The sequence below is a fragment of the Strix aluco genome, chromosome 1, assembly GCF_031877795.1.
Source record: "Strix aluco isolate bStrAlu1 chromosome 1, bStrAlu1.hap1, whole genome shotgun sequence".
Classification (NCBI taxonomy): Eukaryota; Metazoa; Chordata; class Aves; order Strigiformes; family Strigidae; genus Strix; species Strix aluco.
Window position 1 is genome coordinate 127,445,298 of NC_133931.1, and position 25,690 is coordinate 127,470,987.

Genomic DNA, 25,690 nt, shown 5'->3' on the forward strand with positions numbered 1-25,690 from the left:
TCCATTACAAAAACATTGACTACAATGTTGGTGTTGGTCATAAAATTTGACTGCCCCAAGGAGAACTTAGTGACAAATATTTTGAGAAGACTATAGATGCAGCATTTTGCATTTGCACCATAAAAATCTGATCAATTTATTGTACTTGAGGAGTAAACCATAAATTACTTGTTCTGATAAAGGCACTATGCCCATGTTTCTGTCTTACAGCAGCGTAATAAGAGCAAAAATGGATGCAGGACAGATAATAGTCACATCCTTTATTTTTTCTGTATAGACTTTCTTTAAAATGTTTAATAAAATTTTATTAGATAATATTTCAGGAACAAACCTGTTCACAAGTTTAACATCTAATGTGTGAGTTCAGAGGACAATGTAATCTACTCTAACTGTGAGTTGATATCAAAGGGACAGTATCAGACCTCCCTCTTGTATCCAGCAGTGCATGCCTGCCCTACTTTGTGTTTGATTTTGTACTTCTGAGCCAGCAAATGAGGCTGCTCAACAAATTGATCCAAGAGAAAATTAGTACTTTTATTTTTGGTAGCAAATTTTCTGTTGGATCTACTTACTCATCTGATTCACCTTCTGAACTATAATTGCCAGATTTGATGCAAGGCAATCAACAGGAACTCAGGCTGAGGAGATGGAAAACCAGCCTCTTTCTATTTAGCACAGCCACACTTAAACATGATTTGTTGAATGCGCACTGTAGTGGATAATTTGAAAAAAAAAAAAATCTGCTAATGCAGAAACTAAGATTAGGAGCGAAAAAAATTCCTAGTGTATCTCTATTACAATAAACATGAGAGTTACTAATTTGCATCATACTACAGTAGCAAGCTGGGGCTTCTGACATCAGTATCTCTTGTCAGGATGCTTGAATCTCCCTGGCTCTTTTCAAAATAGGAGCCATTGTTCTCTTCATAGCAGATATATTCTTACCTGTAAAATTTGAGTCTCCAGAAGTAACAAAGCTATCAGTCATATCACCAAAAATTACCATCGCAATAGGGAGACTGCTTCCATGGGCTATTGCCAGGAGAGTGCCTAGTATCATTAGTAATTTATCTGACCAACTGGAGTATCGAAACTGTGAGTGAGAAGAGAAATTAATTCTAACTGTGGTATTAGAATGTTAACATAATGTTATGTCTACAAAGTAAAGAAAGTGAAGAAAAAGCTATCAATTATACACCTAATGTCACAAAACTACAACTTTATCTCATTAGAAATTAAGATTACAAAACAATTTAAATGTACAGGAATAAATCCTTGTAATATACGCACTTTTATACTATAAACTCTCACAACCAGAGAAGTGTACTATTTTAATGCATCAATATCTGCACCTGGGTGAGAAAGGCCATATGAAAACAAGGCATAAGAAATTTGCCCTTTTTAAGCTTGACATTTAAAGTTCAAATTATAAGAAATGTTAATGGCATTGTGATAATGAAGGCAATAATTACTTTTACTGTGAATGCATTATTATGCAGTCAGAAAAACTGTTCCTAATGCACTGTAGACATTATCAAAACATATTGAAATCCTAAATACCTCTTGCCATTGAACTTTATAAAGTTTGAGCTCATCTGTTACAAAATCATTATCTTTATTCTGTACTGTAAAATACTAAGTTTACTATTGTAAATTATAGTGGTATGATGTAGTTGTACAAGTGTTAGCTGGTATAGCAAAGCAGAGAAATTTGGCATCGGCCAGCATCATAGGCTATAGTTTTATTTCTGTTATTTACCATATCATTCCTGCGCATTATGCACACTAAACCTACAAAATATAAAACATTTCAGTGTTACTAAAAGAGGACCTAGGATTTATTCTGTTTAAATATTAACAGATTTCCTTTTTAAAAATATACAGAAAATTTAAAATTTTCTGGAATTTAAAGTACTTTTCAGTACACAGTTTTTAATTTTATTTTTCGTCGGTGCCATAGAGTTGCCTTTTACTGCTGAATCAAGTGACTGAATAATGATTAATGGGGCTAATTAGTGTGATTAGTACCCAACTCAGGTAATTTAGAGGACAAGACCACACATAATCTTAGGTATATGGATGCCCATATACCTAAGTCAGAAAAATGCCTGAACATGGAAGACCCTGCTTTTCACAAACAACAATCTAGTACGGCTGTGTTTAGCATGATTACCAGGGGAAGACTCCCAAGAATCTATACCAGTAATAAAACACCTTCTTTAATAAAACTGCATCCACAAAAAGAACTGCTCGATTGCTATACTATAGCCAATATTCTGTAGCATCAAAGTATTTGGTAGAGACAAGACCATATATGCAGTACACTAACATAATTTTAACCATTTTTTTGTTTACACTTTGAAATGTGTGTGTGTGTGTGTGTGTGTGTATGTGCACATATAAAGAGAGAAGAAATCTTACCAGTGTAAATGGGCTGACCACTTTAGCCTTTTCTGCTTTCTTCTTCTCCTTGCTTAAAAGGTATGATAGTGCATTTAAAAAGTGACATTTCACAGAAATACTAATGCAATCTATTAATGAAGTTCAATTAAAGTACAATTATGAAATAATTTTACAGGAAACAATTGTGTGTAAAATGAATATGATTTATTGGGTATTCTTGAGATGTTTCTATTTAATCTCCAGGTATTTAAATAGCATCAGTACCTCACTGCTGTAAATTTAAGTCAAGCTCTTCCCAGTTTACCCCTCTGAAGGGTGAAACACCACAAACAATAGCTGGTGGTGCTACTAGCTGATCAGGGAAGTTGTGAACTGAAGCAGTATATAGCTTTCGAAACAGGAATGATGAAGATAACTTATAAAATCAAATTTTTGCACAGAGAGGATGGGGAATAAATAAAATGTTCAAGGTATGTAAAATATTGATTCCTGCCATACTAAAAATTTTAAGATAATTTTTAGCTAATGACATAACTGTATCCAAGATGTCCATTCCAACATAATTTCTGTCATATTTTAGAATTGTTTTTCAATAAACTATAGTTAATATTGTGGACACTTAGTCCTTAGAAGAAAAAGATAAAAGGTCTTTCTGCACTAAACAAATGTGTCAATCAATGCTACTCTCAAATTGATACAAAGCCTTCTGTTATTAGGCTTTCCTGACAAAATAAAGTTTAAAAAAAATTAAATTAAATATAAAATAAAATCTGAAATAAGATAATGTAATCTTATAATGTTTAAAATGTTTAAGAATACTTACTGTTTGTCTTCAGATTCATGACCCTGGCTGGATGCAGTAATCTCATGATTATTTCCATCTGCAGTACGCTTCTGCTTCTTTTCATCTTCAGAATGCATTTTAAATTTATTTAGGATAACTCCCTGTAAAATAACATTTGACTGAGAAATATACAACTGTTAAGGCAATTACAGTAACCTCAATACCATTTGTTTGAAAGAAAAATATAGCTATTTTTAAAAATCAATAAATAGTGATGTCATACATTGCAAGTGAATACTTGTCATGGGCAAGTATAAACATGTTGAAACAAGTCCAGATGTTTGGAGTTTGCTTACAAACATCTACATTTTGTATTTGTATCTGTTTGATAACAGTGGGTCCTTCATTTAATTTCATTTGCATAATATAAGCATTAAATTTACTGCGATTCAGCACAGATACACAAAATAAATGAGAAAGTAGATGTTTATTTAAAAGAATACACAGTTATTTAGTATTTTCCTGATTTTAGTTATCAGTGAATTTTACAAATATCTCTGATTTAATACAAAAAAAATATTGACATACCGTGAAGGTTGCTCTTGGTTTGTGTCTAGTCCTCTGAAAGATTATTCAAAAATCAGCAGGATTAACATGGTTAAGGACATGCAGCATGATTGGACTTTGCTCTTCATATGTAAAACAGAGATAATCAATAGCTTTCTCTTGTTTTTTTTCCCAGTCCCATTGCCTTGCCTACTTTGGAGAGGAAAGCGTATGCACTTTGGACTCTCCCTCCCTTTTCCTAAAGGGAATCTTTAGCAAGCAAAGTCCTTACGCACTCTTACTTCATTGTCACTCAGGAAAACAAGCCCGAATAGTCTATTCTTCCAGCAGAAGTTGTTCCTCTTATCTACTGCTGGCTTAATTATGCCCCTTAAAACTCCCAGGAATTTCTCTTTACTTTATTAGAGATGGTGCTGAATGCTCCAAGCAACTGTTACACTTAACGATGAATCCATTCTTGAATACACAGTGAGAATGAAACCAAATAACATGAGTGTTTTAGTCTTTTGCTTCTTTTCCCTTCTTCTAAGTCTAATTCACAAATATATGAGCCATCTAGCCTGAAAGAAAACAGGATTTTACTATAGTGCATATTGTTTCTCATTTGAGTAACTGCAGAACAGCAAGATGAGTTTCAGACTCAGTTTACAAATGGTTTGGAAACAGCTATGGTCAGTAGAAATCTGCTCAATTAGTATCCTTCTGATTTTTGAATCTATGCTCAGATTCTAAACTGTTTGAAATGGACTATTTATTTTATTGTGGAATGTATTGTTTTTATCATTATCTGTAGGCATTACTTTAATGAAAATAATAGCAAATATTTAAAACATTTAAAATAAATCAATTGCACTTCTTAAATTATTTCAATGTATATAGTAAATTAGATATGTTTAACACTTTTACAGAAGAAAAATTTATTAGAAGTTAAATAAAAATCCTCATCTTAGAAGACAAGTATATTTATGTGAATTTCTCTCTCTCTTCACTTTACTCAAATAAAACTTACTTAGTCTGATAATTAACCAGAAGAGATAATTTTTGTTCCTTTTTTTCATGCATGACTGTAATCTCAAAATTTTGATAAAAGTATTTTCACAATGTTTTGGAATACAAAGAATCTTATCAGAGTGAGGATTACTTTAGAAAGGGTAGTTTACCATTGTCAGTCAAGTAAAATATCAAGGATTATTAAATATAAGTGTTATCTGTTCATGAAAAGTCATGCTGAGATATTTGCATAGGCTTCTATACACAGCAGTTTATGGGAAAACTTCTGGGTTTTAACTTGTGTGCCTAAGTGCTTTGCTGGACTTGATCTTAATGAACTGGTCCAACTATTTCAGTGGTAGCTGAATAAAGCTGAATGAGAGATTCTAGAGAAAAGTCAATTAATTTAGACAAATGAAACAGTATAAACAGGTCTTTTACAACTGTTTCACCTTAAAGGGAAACTGGGTGAAACTACAAGATCTGTCACAATGTTCTGTTACCTCATTGCAATGTCTCAATGTTATTGCAGTACGATCATGATAAGGAACTGAAATAAAAATAAATCAGAATAGCAACTTTTACTGGAGTTTCTATTGCCTATATACAGTAATGCAAAGAAAATAAAAGACTTTTACAGCCAGTTTTATCGCACTGGTAGCTGAACCAACTAAACTGATATTTAAAAAGTGGGAAAATTGGGAAAGTACAGTATTTTACAGCTACTTAGTAAGCTACAAAATTCTGTCTATGGCTTCTCTACTTTGACTTTTCAGTGACATAGCTTCACAGGTGCACAGGATTTGAAGCCAGAAAAAGATCACTAAATCATTCTTCTGATTGCTTGTACCTCACAGTTTGCTATAAAACATTCAGATATTCCCATGTTAAAACTGTTAATTTGAGTTAGACCATATATAATTTCAGTCTGAAGAGATTAAATTTGTGTCATAGAGCAACAACAGAAGAACCTGAGGCATCACCACTGCACATTACCTGCACTTAGGTATATAAAAACCATGTAGGTTAATGTAATAGCTGATTCACAGCCCAAAAGGGAAGAAAAGACCCAGAAACAATGTAGGTGCTAATCTAATCTGAGGAGAAATATTTTCTCATCCAAAGTCTGGCAACCAGTTTTGCCCTAAATATATAATCAGGATTCATAAACCCAGTGTTTGAAAACTACTGTCTTCCCTCAGATCAGTTATTTGGCTAAATCATAGAATCATTCAGGTTGGAAAAGACCCTTGGGATCATCGAGTCCAACCATCAGCCCTACTCTACAAAGTTCTCCCCTACACCACATCCCCCAACATCTCATCTAAATGACCCTTACACACATCCAGGGATGGTGACTCCACCACCTCCCTGAGCAGCCTATTCCACTGTCTGACCACTCTTTCTGTGAAAAATGTTTTCCTAATGTCCAGTCTAAACCTCCCCTGTTGCAGTTTAAAGCCATTCCCCCTTGTTCTGTCACTAATCACCCGTGAGAAGAGACCAGCACCAACCTCTCTACAACGTCCTTTCAGGTAGGTGTAGAGAGTGATGAGGTCTCCCCTCAGCCTTCTCCTCCTCAAACTAAACAGTCCCAGCTCCTTCAATCGCTCTTCATAGGATCTGTTCTCCAGGCCCTTCACCAGATTCGTTGCCCTCCTCTGCACTCGCTCCATCAATAATCAATATCAAAAATCAATAGCTTACCCCCAGCTTTAACGAATTTTTGATGTCATCAAGGGAGATTTATTTTTAATTCTGTAGGCTGAAGCCCTGAAGCATGAAATTTCTATATGTCTACATTGTCTGTATCAAATAGACATTGACTTAATGCAATGTAAAGATGTTCTGAAAATCTTGAAAGTGGAGTGTCCTGTTCACTCAGAAGTCCAAGAAGAAAGAAAACTTTTCTTTTTCTCCTTCTACTTACTAGTCACAAAATTTCCCGCAGAAGATGGATTTAAACAGAGATGACCAATCTATGTCCTTTGACTTATTTAAGGCTCATAAACTATTTAAAATTCATTCCCAAACCGGTTTGTTATCCTATGATATGGGAACTGTTGGACAATTCAAATCGCTTATTGTATAAGCAAGTAAAAAAAAGGCCAATAACGTTCATGCACCTGGATTGTCCAAAACTCTGCCACAAGTCCATCTCAGCCCTATCCCACAGCGGATCAATGGGATCTGTGAAGATAATGACAAACTGAAGCTCAAAGAGCCACCTCTATTGAGTTATGTGGTAAATGTCCTAAGAGATTTTAGTCAGTTGAAAATTCTGGAAAGTGACTCATAGGATCAGAAAAGTTAGTCTTGTCTAAATTAAAGCCTATACATGAGGAAAACATCTAGTTTTACTCAAAAAATTGCAACTGCTCACAAGTTCATTGCACCTATTGGCTAGCTGCTTCTATGTTCCATTTCCCTTCACAGAAATCGTTTAGTTCAAGACAGAACAATACCCCTTGGATATAATTATTTCTGTGAGAACCTTCATTGTCAGATATCTTTTCTATGTGAAAATACTTATAAATATTCACAAGGTTTACTCAACTCTCTCTTTATTAAAGCAGTAGCCAATTTCCTTTTGCCTGACATAGTTTTATGGCTCCTGGATTATATTCACATATGGTTTTTAGAATTTTGAGCATAAGAACTTGCATCTTTGAAACATGACCGTTAGGTCCCTTGAAATATTCTGGAGAGATTGTAATGATGTAGACTGAGGCACAATTAATTCCCTTCTCCAACTTGATATAAATGCATGGTTTTAATAATCTCTCTTGGACACTCTACTGCAATGAGATATTGTACTGTAACAGTAAACTATGACAAACCTTAAATACTTCTCTAAGTCATTGCTCTTATGGACTATTCACCAGTATTGTCAGGATAGCTCTGTTCTTCACAAAAGTGTTTGAGTTGTATTTTGCATCATTATAACATAACTTTTAGACTGCAGTTAAGTTAGGTAACAGAGCAGTCTGTTTCGTTAACTCACTATTAATTATTCCAGACTGTTTCTGTGCATTTATTTATCTAAATTTACTTATCCAACTCTCTCCTATATGTCAAGATTTCTTAATATTTTATGAACAAACTGATCATAAGTCAGCTTCTGGAATGGCAGAAGAAGGCATTTGAAAAATAGGGTGCTCGTGTCTTGTGGTGAAGTTTCAACTAGTTATGCTTCCAGAAAAGAATTTGTGTTGACAGAATCTTATCCTACAAATCACACATTGGTTCCATGCATTTTTTTTAATCTGATGCAGGCCAGAAAAGGGGATGACCAATTGACACATGGTATCAGAACAAACAATTGACACAGAAACTTTAATCTAACTTTGACATCAGTCAAAACGTTGTGAAATGATGGCATGATAACTTCAAAATGTTTTTAACGATATCAAGAAAAACTAACCTTTTTTATGCTTATCAATAGAATCAGCAAACAAGACAAGAAACTGAAGCAAATACTTCCAAGCCTTTATACATTATAACCTGAGAAAAGGACAGAAACTATGCTTTTCTTTTATCTCCTTTAAAGATGGAGAGTTGGACTTTCCAATAAGCTCCCAGTAGGTGAAATGGTGGAGAGCATCCCAAGAATCTTGTAATGATTCCTCAGTGACATTAAGCCCTGGCACAGGTTAGAACAACTGTGAACAAACTCTGATTTATGATACTTGGGGAACCCCTCTTCCATTTTAGCAGCCCCTTTCCTGTTAACCAGTGCTGGAAAAGAATACTGCTTTGTACAGGAGTTTTGCTAACTTGGCCACCGTTCTATCAATGAGAATTGTCCTATATGAAGAGAATTATCATACAGTCAGAAAATGACAATTTTGTGTTCCTTGAACTATGCTGTATGCTCAGCCCCAAGATACCACCCATAGAAATTGCTAGACATCTTATTTGCCCTGGACTAAGCATGAGGCCAAATTAAGTCTTGTAAGCATCAAGCTTCTATTTGTGTTTAAAAAGAAAGTCTACCCTGAAACTAATGCTTTAATGATATTACAAAGCTCACTTTTATTGTCTGTTGATTTGGAGCTAATTGTTTATTCTAGTAAGGGGGATTGCTACAAACTAACGTTATGTCACTAGCTTCCTATTAGTAATGTGCCCATTTTCAGCTTTACAGACTCAGTCTTCTTTTTGAAAGCTTCACATTTTTTTGGCTTGTACTTAACCAACAACAGAAAATCCAGACAAACCTACAGCTCACTTTGAGAGATATTTCTTACATATGGAAAACAACTTTCTTGGTGTTTATTTATCACTGAAGTTATTAAATATAACTCGATGATGCATTAATGTGTGAGGAGATAATATTTTTCATAATCATTGCTTGCAATATAGCTGCATTTAAAATGAGATTCTTACCACAGTTAAAATAGAAAAATGTATTTAATTGAAGTGGTATTTACATTTGTCTTAGATTTAGTAAGATTTCTTAAACTATTTAAAGCAGGATTAAAAAGTTCCATCCTTCTAGAGCATGAGCAGATGTTTTCAACCTCAGCATACCTAGAAAGCCAGACGTCTGTTGAATCTCGAAAAACAAGATATATTCATTCAAAGAAATATAGTATAGAACATTAGGGATTTAAAAGTGTTCAGAACTTTATTTCACAGTTGTGGTGGTTTGACCTTGGCTAAATGCCAGGTACCCACCAAGTCGCTCTATCACTTTCCCCCCCTTCCCCTTTTTTCTCAACAGGGCAAAGAGGGGAAAGAAAATAACCAACCCTTGTGGGTAAAATAAAAGCAGTTTTAATATAAGCAAAGCGAAGCAAAGGTCCGCGCGTGGAAGCAAAAAAAGAAAACAGATTTATTCTCTACTTCCCATCAACAGGTGATGTCGGGCCTTCTCAGGAAGCAGGGCTCCAATACACGTAGTGGTTGCCTCAGAGGACCAAGGGTGACCTCACCCCCTTCCTCCTTTCTCCCAGCTTTATACTGAGCAGACGTCATATAGTATGGAATATCCCTTTGGTCAGTTCGGGTCAGCTGTCCTGGTTGTGTCCCCTCCCAAGATCTTGCCCACCCTGTCCCACTGTGTGGGGGTAAAATGTCGGAAAGAGCCTTGGTGCTGTGTAAGCACTACTCAGCAGTAGCCACAACTCCAGTGTGCTATCAACACCCTGCCAGCTCCCAACATAAAACACAGCACCGTGAGGGCTGCTATAGGGGAAAACCAATTCTGGCTCAGCCAGACCCGGTACAACAGTTTACTGTACTTAATATGCTATATGAGAAATTATGGAAAAACAATAATAAAAGTGACTTTTTGTACAGGTGGAAAACATTTTTCCCTACTGAAGTTGAATAAAGTATATATTATTACAGACACATCCAATTTTTTTTTTCTTGATAATTTTTCTAGCCAATGATATGCCAGGTAACATTGTAACAGTACAAGTAATCAAGGAACTTGAATGAACTTTTACCTTCCCTCACTGCATCACTTTGTTTGGACGCCTTTTGCCATGCACAAAGAGCCTTTGTAAGCTGAATATACAAACTTAAAAGTATTCAGCAGTTACTGATTAGTTACTACACACAAAAGATAATTTGAATTAAAGAAATACTAAACTGAGTGTTAGTATGCTCAGTGCCCTGGATAAGAAAAAGTCGTTGCTGGCCAGGAAGTTCTCAGTGAGGTGGGGTAGGGCTGGTTTCTACTGCCCCTGAAATGGATCCTCAGTGTGACTGAATTGCCATCTTCCAAATCCCTGCTTTTCCCTTAGGATTTTATTCCTTTTTATGATGACATTTTTCCTTTTGAATCCTTGAACTGTGGCCTAGCTCCATCTCAAGAGTCTTACCTCTGTCTGCAATTTTATCTCTCTTGCAGAAGTCTACTTAACAACTTTTTTGCAGTTCTTGTTCAGAACTTCGTAATTTCCTCACAACTCTGAGAGAGGGTTATGCAGCTGTGTCTTGGATCACAGACAGCTGAACTCCTGAGGAAAAGGGAAAGGAGCTTACAAACTCAAGTCATTAAATATTAAATATATAACACTATTAATATTATATCCTATACAGAAATCAAAGCTATTCATCTTGACTTATTCCATTCTACAATAGTATTTTAAATTGTATTTTATAAATACTAGCATTCTATTCCATACAATTTGTGAAATGTCTAGATTACACAAAAAATTATGCTGTTCAGCTTCTGCCTGTTAAAACTGAATTCCAAAGTTTTGTTTATTTCACCATTGTACAGTTACAGCTCACCATATGCCTTACAAATCACAAAAATGAGGAGTGGAAGAGACCTCAGAATGTTATCCTGTCCATTCGCCTTCCTCCAGGTCAGATCAACTATACCATCTGATGTTCTTGACAGATGTTTGAGTTCTGTCACTTTATTGGTAGTTTCCAAAAACAAAGATGGAGACTTTTAAACCCTCTGAACTGTTAGGAAGTTTTTCTGATGTCTAACTGGAATTGCCTTTGAGACAGGTTAGACCTGTTACTCCTTTCTTATCCACAGTAAATATGAAGAACAACTTCTTCCATTCCACTTCACAGTACTTTTGAAATTTTAATGCTGCTTTCAGAAGTGTTGTCTGTCTCTCTAGACAAAAAAAAAAAACAACAGTTCCTATAACCCTTCTCGATAGAGTTGGTGCTATTGATCTTTGCCATTGCTATCCTCTGGACTCAAACTATTTCACAGCTTTTTTTTTTTTTTTTTTTTTTTTTGAGGAAAGTATTGCCAAACTGGGGTTTATTTCAAAAATAGCAAGTATTTCTAATTTCTACACCTTTGACTTTCTTGTGCCATAGCAGTATGGAAGTATACTCACTTATTTTACTTAATCTTGTATGTTGAATTTTGTTACTGTAGTGAAATGACTAGAAATAATCACTTCATTCAGTTCATCTCATAAGAAATTAATTACGATACTATGACCATGTTCTGCATGTTAGTCTTTGACCAGAGTCAAATTGCTTTGTTCCTTTTTGACGTTTGCTGTAAAACAAATGATTGTATGCTGTAAGGTAAATGTGGTTCTACAGGCAATTGTATTCAGTGCAGACACACTTGTTCACAAACTCCAAACCTTTTAAATAGCCATACCCATAGACACTAGGGGTAATGTTTCCTCTTACCAACCACTTCTGCTTCCAGAAACATACTTCCACATGCAACAGCTCTGTCTGCTTACATTGCGCAATGCCAATGTATCCCTGACAACAATCCAGGTAGATCCACCAGGAAGATTCCAGTTATGATATCAAGATGTGCCTGAATGTGATCGTTTTGCAAGAAATAGTTCTAAAGATTTCTGTATGTTGTGGCCAGCTACGTTATGACTACAGTTACTGAAAAGGATTACAATTACCTGTAGTCATTCTATTGACCAAGACTAGATGCTCTACTGTCTTTTTAATTTATCTGTATCTTCTCTTAACTCCCAATTTCCCTCTTTCCATAAGGGTTCATTAATTGTCACAATTTCATTTCCTACAGTCCTAACCAATGGCTAATCAGCACTCCTTATCTTTCCCGACACTTCCAGGTACAAGCTCCTGGTTTGCTTGCAGTTCTAAGCCATTTTTAGTCTGAGGGCTGTCAACAGCTGAAGCTGGTTACAGAGAGGATGGGAAAAGAGGTCAGGAAGAAGCAAGCACATTTACATTGATCCCAAGCAAGATACATCTATCTAAGCTTACTCACTACAACTGTTAATCTCCCTGTGGACTGGTTGTTTAACAGGTATCATTTCAATTTTCTTCTTCCAGATCCTGGGTACAAAATATGTTTTTACCAAGTGTTAATCCACTACTGATAAATATACAATAGCTAATATTTCTTTGGAATAAAGGAATTTTCCCTCTGTTAGAATAATTTGTTTTATTTCTTTTAGAAAAAAAAAAAAAAAAAGACGGAGCGTGGCTTATATTTGATACAGAAAAAAGTTTTCTTCACAGGGACCCAGAAATGCCCAAGACTCATAACTTATTCTGGTCTCTAGTCTGCAAGAATTATGATAAAACTACTCTCACACTACCAAACAGATCAACTCTTTTACAAGACACAGGCTCTCAAGTCACTAGTGAGCACAATACAAGTTGTCTCATCATTGGCCAAACAGCTGCATACCATTTACATGTCAGCTTTTGATAGCTGATCTGCTTTATCCTATGCATTTCATGCTTTTCAAAGGATAGAAAAGTTGTCTTCCCAAGTCAGCAAAACATTCTATCTCATTGACAATTCTGCTATGTAAAAATTTGAATGAGTGCCAGCCCTAGAAAGACTCCTAAAAAACATTTAATTGTCTTATCTTCACAGCAACTACTTTGTATATTTATTAAGCAGCCACCATAGGGCACAGTATTACACAGAATCACAGAATCATCTAGGTTGGAAAGGACCTTGAAGATCATCTAGTCCAACCATTAACCTAGCACTGACAGTTCCCAACTACACCATGTCCCTAAGCGCTATGTTGACCCGACTCTTAAACACCTCCAGGGATGGGGACTCCACCACTGCCCTGGGCAGCCCATTCCAACGCCCAACAACCTGTTCTGTAAAGAAATGCTTCCTAATATCTAGTCTATTATAGTACTTGATTTAATTTAATTAATTTCTATACTACAATAATTTTTTTTTTTTACTTAAACTTATACCAGTATTCTAATTTCTCACCTATTAAAAATGCCATTTTTCTCTGTTCTTTCTTTTCAGTCAAAACTCACACCAGTGACAAGCTGGCACATCATAAGATCATTAAAATAAATTATGATTCCAATAAGGTTTCTTGCTCTACTCCCAAATATTATCCATATCACGAGCAAAACTACCTTTTCCCATACATTTCCCATTGAAACTTGAATTTATTAGACGTCTGCCTTGCAAATCCAAATTTCATCTTCTTTCTTACTTATTTCTTACTCATTTCTAAGCATAAACTTTATATAAAAGTGACATACTATATTAAACAGCAACATGATCAATGAAATTTAAGAAGTGCTAAGCATGGCCAAACTCATAGAGTAATATTAGTAAACAGAGACCTTCCTGCCCAATAAACAGCAGAAAGAACCAATACAAAGCATTTAACTAATCAGCAAGCTTCAGAGGTCTTCCCCAATGCTTCCTCCCCTTCCCTGAGTGGACTGTGAAATCACAATGTGATTTCTTGTCTACTTCCCAGACAGAATGGGAGATGAAGGCTGTAGGTCAGAGCTAGAAGGACTAGGGGGTGGCTCCACAAAAAGTTGATGTTCACAGGCACCCTTGAACCACAAGGCTTAGGACAGTGTTCCAACATGATCAGAGATAATTGAAGGAACACAGTGATTGCCGCTCATACTCCAATTTCCTCACCCTTTGCACTCTAGACTTCCTCCTCTCTGACGCAATCTCTCATCAGTTTACATTTTGCTTGCACACAACGACACATGACCCTTGATTTCTTTTTATAGTCAGCAACAAATAATGAATGATTAACAGCTTATCCTGACTGAATAAAGTGTTCAGAGCAGCCCTGTTTTCCATGTCACTACTCACTGAGAGCAAGTGATTTTGTTAGTATGGAACAATGTTCAAAGAAGCAACTCTCATCAGCTCATTTGAGCACTTAGTGAAACTGAGATACCTGCTACTGTAAGCAAAGGCCTATATCATTTGTAGTCAGTGTCACACACACCTGGCACACTAGGAATGTTGTTCCAGTAGAAATTAGAGATCCTAAGGCTCACATCCTAGGGACCCACACGTTCCCTTCGTGGGCAAGGTATGCTTATTAAATACTACAGGGATTCCTTAATGGGAGCATCCTCTGGGGTTTCTTGTACAGTCAATACTATGAAACAGAACTGAATTTAGAAAAGGGATGTGTTTTAAACTACCCCTGCTGAGTATGTATGCGACTTGGTGGCATGCAAAAAAAGCCTTTTATCTAACTACTAAATGAAATGATCCAGTAGTGATTCCATGTCATGGGCCATTTGAAGAAGACATTATAGCGTCTTCCATGGTGTATGGGGAAAGATATATTGTTAGGTTGTCCCACATCCTGCAGATAGATGATTTCTGCAGTGATCATGCATGGCTGGCAATCAGTTCACTAAGAGGTCCATTAGCAAAGAAAGATGCCTATTACTGTATGTGACAGAATCAGGAAGAATTTCTCACACACCAATTGGATAGTCCAAATCCAATGTGTATGTGAAATTGTATGTTTACATGAACAAAAATTATTTGAAATGTGGTACTTCATCTTGTTAAAAATATATCTGTGACAAATACTCTTTTGGAATACTGGTATGGTGGGTCACTTCACAGTAGTGGTCAAAACATCTTTTATGCTAGCACAATACTAATAGTAGTGGCTAGTCTAATAATGGTAAACTGAGTAAACTGATCCTCTCCCAACAGATCACATGGATACAGATAAGGACTTGATTGTCATGCCATATCAGATGACTCATACATTAGTGTTAAACCATGATACAAAATAGAGGAAAGCAATAACGACATTGCTCGCCTACAAAAATCCCCTTTCTTCTTCACATATATTTATATGAATATCTGGAAAAAGAGAGGGATGAACAACAGAAAGAAGAAATATGTATATATATCTTCTATACCAGCAAAATATGAGTAGAAATAATGGCAAACGTTACCAAAACCCTCTGTTGTGATAATAAAAACAGTCAGACTTTTGTCTCTCTCTTGATCTGGGTATATACTACTAGTCTAATGGTGTTTAAGAGTAGGTTCTCAGTTTCTGATTCCTAGGTTTACCTTATAGTTTTTGCAATGAGTTTACTATCTTGAAGACAGTTCCTATAAGCTATACTGTACAGATGGATTTCTGCACACTCAGAGAGCCCTTTTACTTCAATAGCAGTCACCCAGGACACAACTGTCAACTATACATAATGCATATAGTTAACATTTCTCTATCCAAAATAAAACAGGGATATATGGGAAACTCAGTCCACAACTATACTGAAACTTCATGTTAATGTGAGAACAAAACAGGTTTTTATGACTCAGTTATGCAGTTACAACAAAACGGTGGTAGAAACAGAATTCAGTGATGCTTGGTCACGTTGCTCTTAAAACTTGGGAGATTATAACAGTAGCAACTACCTAGCTGCAGAGCAAGCAAGAGTAATTGCTTAAACCTCAAGGCCGCTGAATTCAGGCCTTAAGAATTAGCTTTCCTTAACTAGTAAAGATTGCACAGCCCTTAAAAACACTGCTTCACAGTGGAGTACGATTATCAGCTACACTGCAGGAAGAATCTCCTGTAAGAAATTTAGTAGGTGGATGTCTCAGAACAGTTAGCTGAGCACTGAAAGATTTGTGTAGCAGCTATTCCACCTAGAAGAACGCTATGAGAATGTAAAATTGTATGAATCCTGGAAAAATTGTTGTGATTGGCATCTGGGGAAGTATCTGTTTGAGTTAATAGAACCATAGTGCCTTTAAAGTAGCAGTGGTACAAGGGTTAAGTCAGTAAGAGTAAATCTGGGACCTGTGAATCAAGCAGAAATACAACGGAAGGAGCTGCAAATTCATCTTCAGCAAATGGGCAAGGTAATGAAGGTAAGAAGGAATGCAAGGAAATCTCAGTCCTGTGGACCTGACAAAAGGTCTGCACATACTGTAATTTTCAGAAATTTCAGCCTCCATTTAAAAATAAAGATCAAAAGGATCAGAAAAGGGAAAGCAGTCCTCAGTGTGGGTTTAGCTCTTGGCATAAAAAGAGGTGGTAACGGTAACTGCAAAAGACCCTTGCAGAACATGATAAAAACTTCCTTTAGGGAACACCAAGGGGACCGCAGGAAAGCAACATGGTAAAATTTGAGAAAAAGAGGCAAAGATATGAGAAAATGGGATGGAAACCATAAATTCCATTCTGGCTTGTTTTGTTAAGCTAATGAAAAAAGATGATGAGGAGGTATGAAAACTACAGAACATAATAGGTCCCTCTCAATGAGGCCCTCAGGCATCATCTCTTCCTCTCAATAACAAAGACTAGGGACACTCTGCTGTCTACCTGCCCCTGGTCTAGTGCTAAAGTTACAATATAACCAAAGCAAATGGCCAGTAACAATATTAGTACTGGGTGGTCAGGGAAAGAACATTAATGACCACTAGTGCCATGATGTTAATTGATACCATAGTGTCAATAAACACTCTTCAATGAATGTTTGTACCAGCTGGAACTCAAGACAGTGGAAAAATGATAAAACTTGTATTATATGCATGAAAGGACGTTCAGGCACCTGTATTAAGATCTCTGCCTGCAGTTTAATATTTGCCAAGTTCAAGAGTTCCTTCTGAATATAGAAGTGGGAGGATCCCTCTTATAAACAGCAGGGAATTGTTGGCACAGCCTTGCTGTAACAAAATGGATTAACTGCAGATTTTGCTACGGATGTTTTTGGTATTGGGACTGACCAGTGGGAGGTAAGGGTGGAGCGATTCCTGCAAGTCATTGATGCTTTGTTATTAAGAATCCGGAGGAAGTAAAAACAGTGGATATTTGGGTAACAGAATTTCCTCGAGTTTTTTGTGTCTGTAAGTTAAAATGTGGAAAAATAGAAGTTGTGTATTAATTTAAGGTCCAGATCCTCCTTCCCAAAAAACAATATCAACACCCACAAGAAGCAGAGGAAGGACTCCAACCCACCATCAACAAGTTTACTGGAAAGCGAGGTCCTAGTACAGAAACCTGTAATTTTAACATCCCATTTTGTCTAGGGTTAAAAGCAAAGAAAAAAGCCTAAAAATGGATTTTTGATTCTCTAATAAGGTAGCCATTTCTCAGGTTGTTTGTGGTGGAAACATGCCTAAATTCTTCTAGCACTAAGCAGAATATCTCACTGATTTTTTGTTATTGACTTAGCCAATGCTTTCTTTGCAATTAAACCAGCAGAACAAAGCTGCTAAAAACAAGCATTTACCTATGAGGGGAAGCACTATTGTTTTATCCATGTACCTCAAGACTTTCAGATCAAACATATCAAATGTGGATGAAATTACCATCAAAATATGTCATACATGAATGATGTGTTGGTACATGGAAAAACTGAATTGAAAGTCTACAAATATACCTAAGAAGTAATCAGCATTACTCAAAACACAGGCTTTAAAGCTAATCATGACAAAACTCAGTTGGTACAATCTGAAGTGAAATATTCAGAAATATTTTAGTTTGGGAAGGGAGGGTGATGCTGGGATCACCAAAGGGTAGAACTGACTATGAGAGTCCATACCTCCACAGTAATAATTGCATTAGATTCACTTTTGGAATTGTTTACAGTTTTGTGAGAATATCCTTACACTTGCAGAAAACAGTAAATCACTAATCAAATTAATGAAGAAATCTCGCAAACAAGAATGGAAAGAACAGAAAGAAGCAAAACTCCACTAACTCAAACCCTGGCCATCAGATGCCCAGATTCTTGTAAGCTGTTTCATGTTCAGCTAGCCACTACTGATCTAGACCTTGGGACTGTGCTATTTCAAGAACACAGAAATAAGATGCAAGTTACAGCCTTTGCTTTGAGAGTTTTAAGATCAGTGGGAAAGAACTCTATTCCATGTCAAAAAACAGGTTTAGCATTGGCATAGGCAACAAGCTTTGGGAATACATCACTAGAGGCTGTTTTGCAGTAGTGCATATCACACATACTCCACTAAAGTACATAATCGGTGGAAAAGTACAAAGTGGGTGTGTATCAGACCCTAGGTTAGCTGGATGGACATTGGCTTTTATAAACAAAGAGCTTTCTGTAGAAGACAACAAGGTTTTATCACCAGCTCTATATGACTGAACATAAGTATCATTTACCTGTTTACGTGTCTCTCACCAGATAAAAGCTCCGTTGCTGACTTTGTGCCACAGGATGTTCAGTGTGGTTCACAGATGGGTCCAGTTTTTACCAAAAGGTTGGAAAATCCTCAATTAAAGATGCTGCAGCCCCTGTGAAAAATAAAAAGAGCTGCCTGCCTTCACTCTACACAAGCAGCAGAGATACAAGCTCTGCTAACAATGTTAAAAGAGGAACCTGAAGGAAATGATCTCGCTTTGCACATAGTTTCAGACCGGATATATCGAGCTTTAACTATTTGGCTACCAATGTGCAATAAAGATAACCTACAAACACAGAATGGAAATCTGGTAGCCTATCAGTCATGGAAAGGAAATCCTGAATGTAGTTTAAAAAAAGCAGAATGGAAAAAAATATGCAGGTAATGTAAAAGCACACCAAAAGGAAAAATACAAAAGCAGCAGTGCAGGAATAGCCAAGCAGATGCCCTTGTCAAGGTTGTGGTGGCCCAGTAGGCTTCAAATTTGAAGAAATACCCATTTTTGAAATCAAAACAAAGAAAAACATATAAAGAAAGGTATCAAAGACCTAGCCACTTTACAACATGGAAATGAGGAAATTGAGGGGCGATTACTATAGGAGGGAGTAGACAGGTGAACCATAGAGAGCATAGTGTGGCCAGATGACAAACACTTGTAGATGGAGAGCACTATATGCACTTCAGGTAGGTTTGTTTCAATAGGTGCATGAACAAGATGTAGGGGTTGCCTGAATGCAAAAGGGAGTATTAGAAGATAGCTCATTGGCAGAACATGAAGACAGATGGGTACATAATTGCCTAACTTGTGCTGTGGTGAATACCCCTACTAAGAGAAAAATAACATTAAAATGTTAGAGACTTCATGAACCACAGACTAGGATACCGACTACAATCAGGTCTACCACAGTGCAGGCATTTAATGTTGTATTTTCCGGATGAGATTTAAACCAGTAAATTGATTTGGATATTTTCCAGGGCAAATCATCAAGAAATTCTGTGAAGGCCTGGGAAGAAAAGAAAGGTTCCACATTGCTGGGAACTCCCAGTTCAAGGTAAATTGAATGACCCGATGGGATTATAAAAGTAGCACTAGGCAAAACAGTGAAAAATTACAGAAAACTTTGGGGTATTACATCATCTTGTCATTTTAATGACCTGTGAGCCACAACAGCTTCTCACAAGTTCACGTGATTTAGAGCTATGCCTGGGAGAAAAAAGACTGCCTAATGTTTTAACTGAAGAATGGATACAGACTCTATCTAAACACTGGAAAGAGATTAATGTTGTTACAGCAACTCAACTGGGAAGGAATGTTCAATGCATGGATAAACAAACAAGAACAAACCACTACTCTGCAGAATGGCAAGGAGGATGGAAAGTAATGTTCCATACTTTCCACGCAAGTTTATAGTCTAAACTGTAAATGGGATGGACTGGCTCCAATTGTAAATAAAGCAGGACCTTATTGCATATCAAGTAAAACACCAGAATGGAAAAATGCCTAAGTAGTTCCAGTTTCAATTTTAATTATGGGAAGTTAAATAAGTTAACAAAAAATCAAGGATGTTATGTTATAAACGTTGATATTAAAATTGAACAGCGAGTAAGGTGTATAGGAAGTCTCACCAGAATCATTGTCAGATGAAAGGCTCTTAAAAGAAGCAGCATAAATTAGTGTTAGGCTTTGTCTGAGTGAAGTTTGCTTGTTTTCATTTTTATTAATAATGATGTTACGTTCAAAATTGTGAATATTTGTTTTACAAAGGAGTAGCAAGCACCCTGATTTTTGTTGATAATAGACCCTACCTCTAGTGGCAATGGAAAGCTCTTTTGTACCAAAGATCATGAAAACATCAGATACATGTCTCCACTACTTTAAAATTACGAGAGAGAAGTGTGAAGGCTAAACAATAGCATATATATTCCATGATGCCAAAAATAATCTTATGAATTTAAAGAATGTCTCTGATTTTAACTGAATATACTATGGTGGCTTGAAGCAGCATACAAATTAGATATTTTATTTCTACTTACTTTGCTAAAAATCAAAATAACCTACAACAACTCTGATGGAACCTGAACAACGACACCAACTGAAATACAAGTGGAAAACACCAGAGATGGTTAAACCAAATGTGAAAGCCACAAGAAAAGTAGAAACTGAAAGAAAAAAAAAAAAGGTCAAACTTGTTTAGTTCACAGAGTTTTGTTGATGCTGTTATTTAACTTTTTAAACCAAATATTCCAGTTGAGAAACAATTTACAGTTCTGGGAATAGAAGATACTACTCAGTGACAGCAAATTAGTAGAGTGCACATTACTGTGAACAAAGCATTTACTTCGACTTTCTCAAGGCAGAACAGATATACTCCTTTTATTAAAGGGGCATTTCTAACACTGACCCAGAAATGGATTCCATATGATTGAGTATAACATACCAAGCGGGTTTAGGGGTACCATTTTAGAGGGAGTAGAAGTTGCAACTGGAATTTTGGATGCCACTGATGTAGAAACTTTGACTAGTAAGTTATCAAAATTGGGGCATATTACATGCAACATTCAAAATTTGTGAAGTAAATATATGTATAAATACATCTTTGAATGTTATTTACCTGAGATTTAACAAAAAAAAAAAAAACGTACTGGAACTAGAACGGGGTACTTGCGTTGTTAAACTACTAATAGCATAGTAGATTTTGTGAGCAATAATTACCAACACACAAGTTATGGCACAGTCGGTGTGTAGGATGCCCAAAGTTTCAACCAGTGAAATGGGACAAAGCTGTGATTTTAGGAGAAATGAAGGCCAACATACTATGCAGGAGACATAGAGATGACTGTAAAACAGCACATGCACAACCCGCATTGCTATTGCCTGAAGAGGTCTATCAGTCACTGCACAGAAGTTAAGTAGCATCACTGATGGTGTGTGAACAGATTTGGAAAGAAATGGGGTTATAGTCACTGAGACCTGTCCTACGGGACTGCAGTCTGAAGAAGCCCCCCACAATGGAAACAGAATATTGCTCCTACAATAGCAGTAACTACTTGTTTGTGGAGCCAATTATCAGTTATCAATTCTAAAATCTATGACACCAAATATGGATAAATGTTATCATATCTCTGCCTCTATTTCAGTAGGAATTGCCAGAAACCGGTGCTGTGTGTAAAGAAGTAAGTGTGCAACTTTTCTCATCTATCTAATTTAGGGTAAACTTTTGCAATATTCACCCATATCACCAGAATTATAATACCCAGAACAACACCAACCTGGGGCTAATTTAGAATCTTTATAACAAAAACATTAAGGAATCACAGCAAATAGAACAGGCAGCTAAAGAAATTAATGAATAGGCACCAAGCAGTGAAAGGACATATTACTTTAGAGAAACAACAGCCACTAATATCAGGATTGGATACAAAACCCCTGATTCTACCATGACATTTTTAATCAAGTACTGGTACAAGAATCATGTGTTACTTTAACTGTAAATCATTACCTGTGTATCAACTAATGGCCTTTTTGTTCCAGTTTGTAGTATGTCTCATAGTGTGCAACAGAAGATCCTGGGGCTATCTGAAGCTATGCAACTGCAGAAGACCTACATGGATTTTGCAAGAAAACCATGAGACTAGACTGGAGCTGGGTGACACTCCACCTTGCTCTGAGGCAGTACCAAGCCTTGAGCCAGCAGAGCTTGAGACTGCAGGTTCAAAATCAAGGTGTAGGAAAACTGAGGTTCCATCCCATCACTGACAGAAAGCATACCAAGGCAGAAGACTTATATAAGTATACTAAGCATGATATAATCAATATTTGCTTGCCTTGAACCCAGACATAAGCACACTAAAACAGCAAACTGAGCAATAACATACAAGCATTTTGTAACACAACTAATTTTATCAATAATATGGAACCACAAAGGGACAGAAACTTGGGATATAGTTTCACAAAAGGGATACAGAAACACATCTGCAGGTAATGAAATCTGAAAAATAAGAATTAAGGATGAAGAATAAGCAGGAAAGAAGCCTGACAAAATCAGAACAAGTTCTAGTCCTAAAAACCAATTAAACTATATTGGTAGCAGATGAGAGCCTCTGATTGTTTTGATTGGAAAGGGGTGAGGAACATTTAAAAAACAAGGATGAGCAAGGATGGGGAGAAAAGTCATCCACTTTAGTTCTGTCCTTACTGAAGAGCTCTTAGTTCCGACCACCTCAACATCAGCAATTCAGGCCGTCAAGAACCACAGCAATTAACACAGCATACACATAATCAGTTGCAAAAAGAGATATACTGTTCCTGGATGTATAGGAAGATTATATAGCAAGGTTTGAACTGCACATCTGTGAAGAAAAAGGATCTTAACTTATATTTTTATCACCTATTATCTGATCAAATGAGGCCACCAAGTGGCAATGTAAATATCTAAAGTCACAAAGGAAAAGTGTAATACCTTTTAATAACATAACAACTTTAGAATATGCAAAAAGAATAATCAAGAGAAATGAACACAGATTAAATTTTATGTGCCCTGACATAAAGCAGTAATCTCATTTATGGTTCACTAGCAAAGCTGACCTGCAGTGTTTAAGTATTAAGTTTAATATTGCTTTCCTACTCATTTCAGGCAAGCAACCTTAAACTGACTTGCCACAAGTTTTAAAACACACAGACTGACATTTACATCCTTCCTGTCCTAAATCACAAATGCACTTCATATTTCAGTGTCTGCTTTTTCTTGGCCCATTCTATTATGATGATGTCATTTTGTAGAATTCAGGTCTTGTTCTTATTCTCCTTCTGTTCATGACTGTCACCCAAGTATGCTCTAAAGAGGCATATGGTACTCTGCCTTCCTCAATTCCTTTCACTCCTTCCACAGAATTAAGTATCAGCAGGATGCCAAAAAAGAAGGTGGGTGGAATTCCATCTTCTAAAACACCCTCAAACCTTTCTTTTAAAGGATCCCATACAGATTTTTTTAAGACGTAAAGATAAGTAATAATGCCAAAGTGCAAGATCTGCAAATAATCTGACAAATGTTCCGAATCTAAGAATTCACATCGGAAAGAGTGATTTTCAAAAGTGCAACTAGAACTCTAAATGGTACCTAGCAGGTTTCAGTACAAAGATATTGGTAAACTGCATATACACAGATATGTGGAGGATGCTGTCAAAAAAAAAAAAAAAAAAAAGCACAACCAAAAAAGCCAAAACCCCTTCAAAACACAAACTTTTAAACCAGTAAGCCTGTATGCCTTCTACATATACACAAATCTAAGCAACTGACCGAAATCCATGAGATGTGCTCCAAACTATTAGTACACTCAAAACTATCCAAAAGTGCAATAGTAAAATATATCACATCTCATACCATATGCGCCATAATGAGTTTGTGTTTTGCTCCTAACTGAGGAAGTCTTACGTGATATCTTGATACCAAGTTCATTTTCTCCTACTGCAAATCACAGCACGGTGTCAACTTGTTGCGGGTTAACCCTAGCCAGCAGCTAAGCTCCACACAGCCACCCACTCACTTCTGCCTAGTGGGATGGGAGAGAGAACTGGAAGGGCAAAAGTGAGGAAAATTGTGAGTTAAAAACAGTTTAATAAGTGAAGCAAAGCAGTGCATGCAAGCAAAGCAAAATAAGGAATACATTCACTACCTTGCATTGACAGGCAGATGTTTAGCCATTTCCAGGAAAGCAGGGCTTCATCATTCCATGCAGTTACCTGGGAAGACAAATGCTGTAACCTCAAATGTCCCCACTTCCTCCTTCTCTCCCTGAGCTTTTACCACTGAGCACAATGTCAGATGGTGTGGAACATCCCTTTGGTCAGCTGGGGTAAGCTGTCCTGGCTGTGTCCCCTCCCAACTTCCTGTGCACCCTCAGCCTGCTCGCTCGCACAGTAGCATGAGAAACAGAGAAAGCCTTGACACTGTGTAAACACTGTTCCGCAATAGTTAAAATATTGGTGTGTTACCAGTACTGTTTTGGTAAGAACTCCAAAACACAGCACCATCCCGGCTCCTACAAAAAAAATTAACTCCATTCCTGTCAGACTCAGTACACAACTTGTATAGTAAATTTGTTCAAACAGAACTAAACCTTGTAAAAATTTAAATTGTTCAGAAGTGAAGTTTTAAAGTTGCAAACTGTGCTGAGACACAAACTCACTGAGAATGGAATAAAAAGTCTGACTTTTAGATTTTATTTTCCAATGTGTTTATGCCTTCAGAAAATAATTGGAATGAATTCTGTCAAATTTGAAAGGGGAGCACATCACGGCCTTTTTAATTTAGAATATCCTTAATGGAGCTTTTGCCACTTCATTTATGCAAACAATCAGTTTAAAAGGCATCTTCTTATAGACCGAAAGCCAGTAAGTCTGGAGAAACACTTTGAGTCTTCTGTTCTTTGAGATGCAGCGATTTTCATGCAAGCATTGCTATCCATAAATCCAAACCGTTTTTAACAAATTAATATTTTTCATTGCCGCTATACCAGTCATAGCTGCTGTATTTATTCATATAGTGACACTTCAAATTCCTGCTTCAGTAATACTGTTTCTGAATGTTGTAAGTAATGCATTCTAGCTTCACATAGTTGAAATCAAACGGTAGTTAGTTCCCAGTAGGTTTGGTTTTGGTTTGGGGTTTTTTGTATACTTTTTTAGAATGACTCATGCCCGTGCTTTACAGAGACTGACTTCTAACTGAATCCGTATACTCTGACACACACAGCTCTTGGTATCTTACTAGTGTTTTCAAGCTAACATTGTTAGAGGCAACCAGTTGAAGCCTGTGCATCAACTCAGACAGACACAGTGTTGCCATTACTACGGTGCATCCATATTATGCATTCTGGATGCAGAAACTTTAGAGCTGGAAGTACTTTTTCTTATGAAATTAATTATAGGAATAATTCTATGATGCAAACGTCAGATGTGAATCAAACCAGTTGAGGCTGGACGTCACCAATAGAAGGAATTTTTCTACCTGCTCAAAGCATGGCCAACTTTGAAGTTAGAACAGGGCATTCTGATTCTTCATCCACTTAAGTTTTGAGTATCT

At 36.5% G+C, this 25,690-nt stretch overlaps 1 protein-coding gene across 4 annotated transcripts in view; it reads right to left on the reverse strand.

The window, feature by feature from the left end:
* Positions 1 to 18,752, reverse strand: part of LOC141927721 (ATP-dependent translocase ABCB1-like) — a 61,544-nt gene extending 42,792 nt beyond the window's left edge. For 2 of the 4 annotated variants that reach the window (XM_074834973.1, XM_074835013.1), the window contains exons 1-5: positions 18,589 to 18,752; positions 3,776 to 3,808; positions 3,227 to 3,348; positions 2,422 to 2,473; positions 946 to 1,093 (exon numbers count right to left, since the gene is read on the reverse strand). In XM_074834973.1, the coding sequence (XP_074691074.1) occupies positions 946 to 1,093; positions 2,422 to 2,473; positions 3,227 to 3,324 (298 nt within the window). In that variant the 5' untranslated portion in view covers positions 3,325 to 3,348; positions 3,776 to 3,808; positions 18,589 to 18,752. Of the gene's footprint in view, positions 1 to 945; positions 1,094 to 2,421; positions 2,474 to 3,226; positions 3,349 to 3,775; positions 3,809 to 10,578; positions 10,717 to 18,588 lie in introns of all 4 variants that reach the window. The other 2 variants (XM_074834981.1, XM_074834988.1) reach the window with 2 other exon arrangements.
* Between the last annotated feature and the right edge of the window lie 6,938 nt (positions 18,753 to 25,690).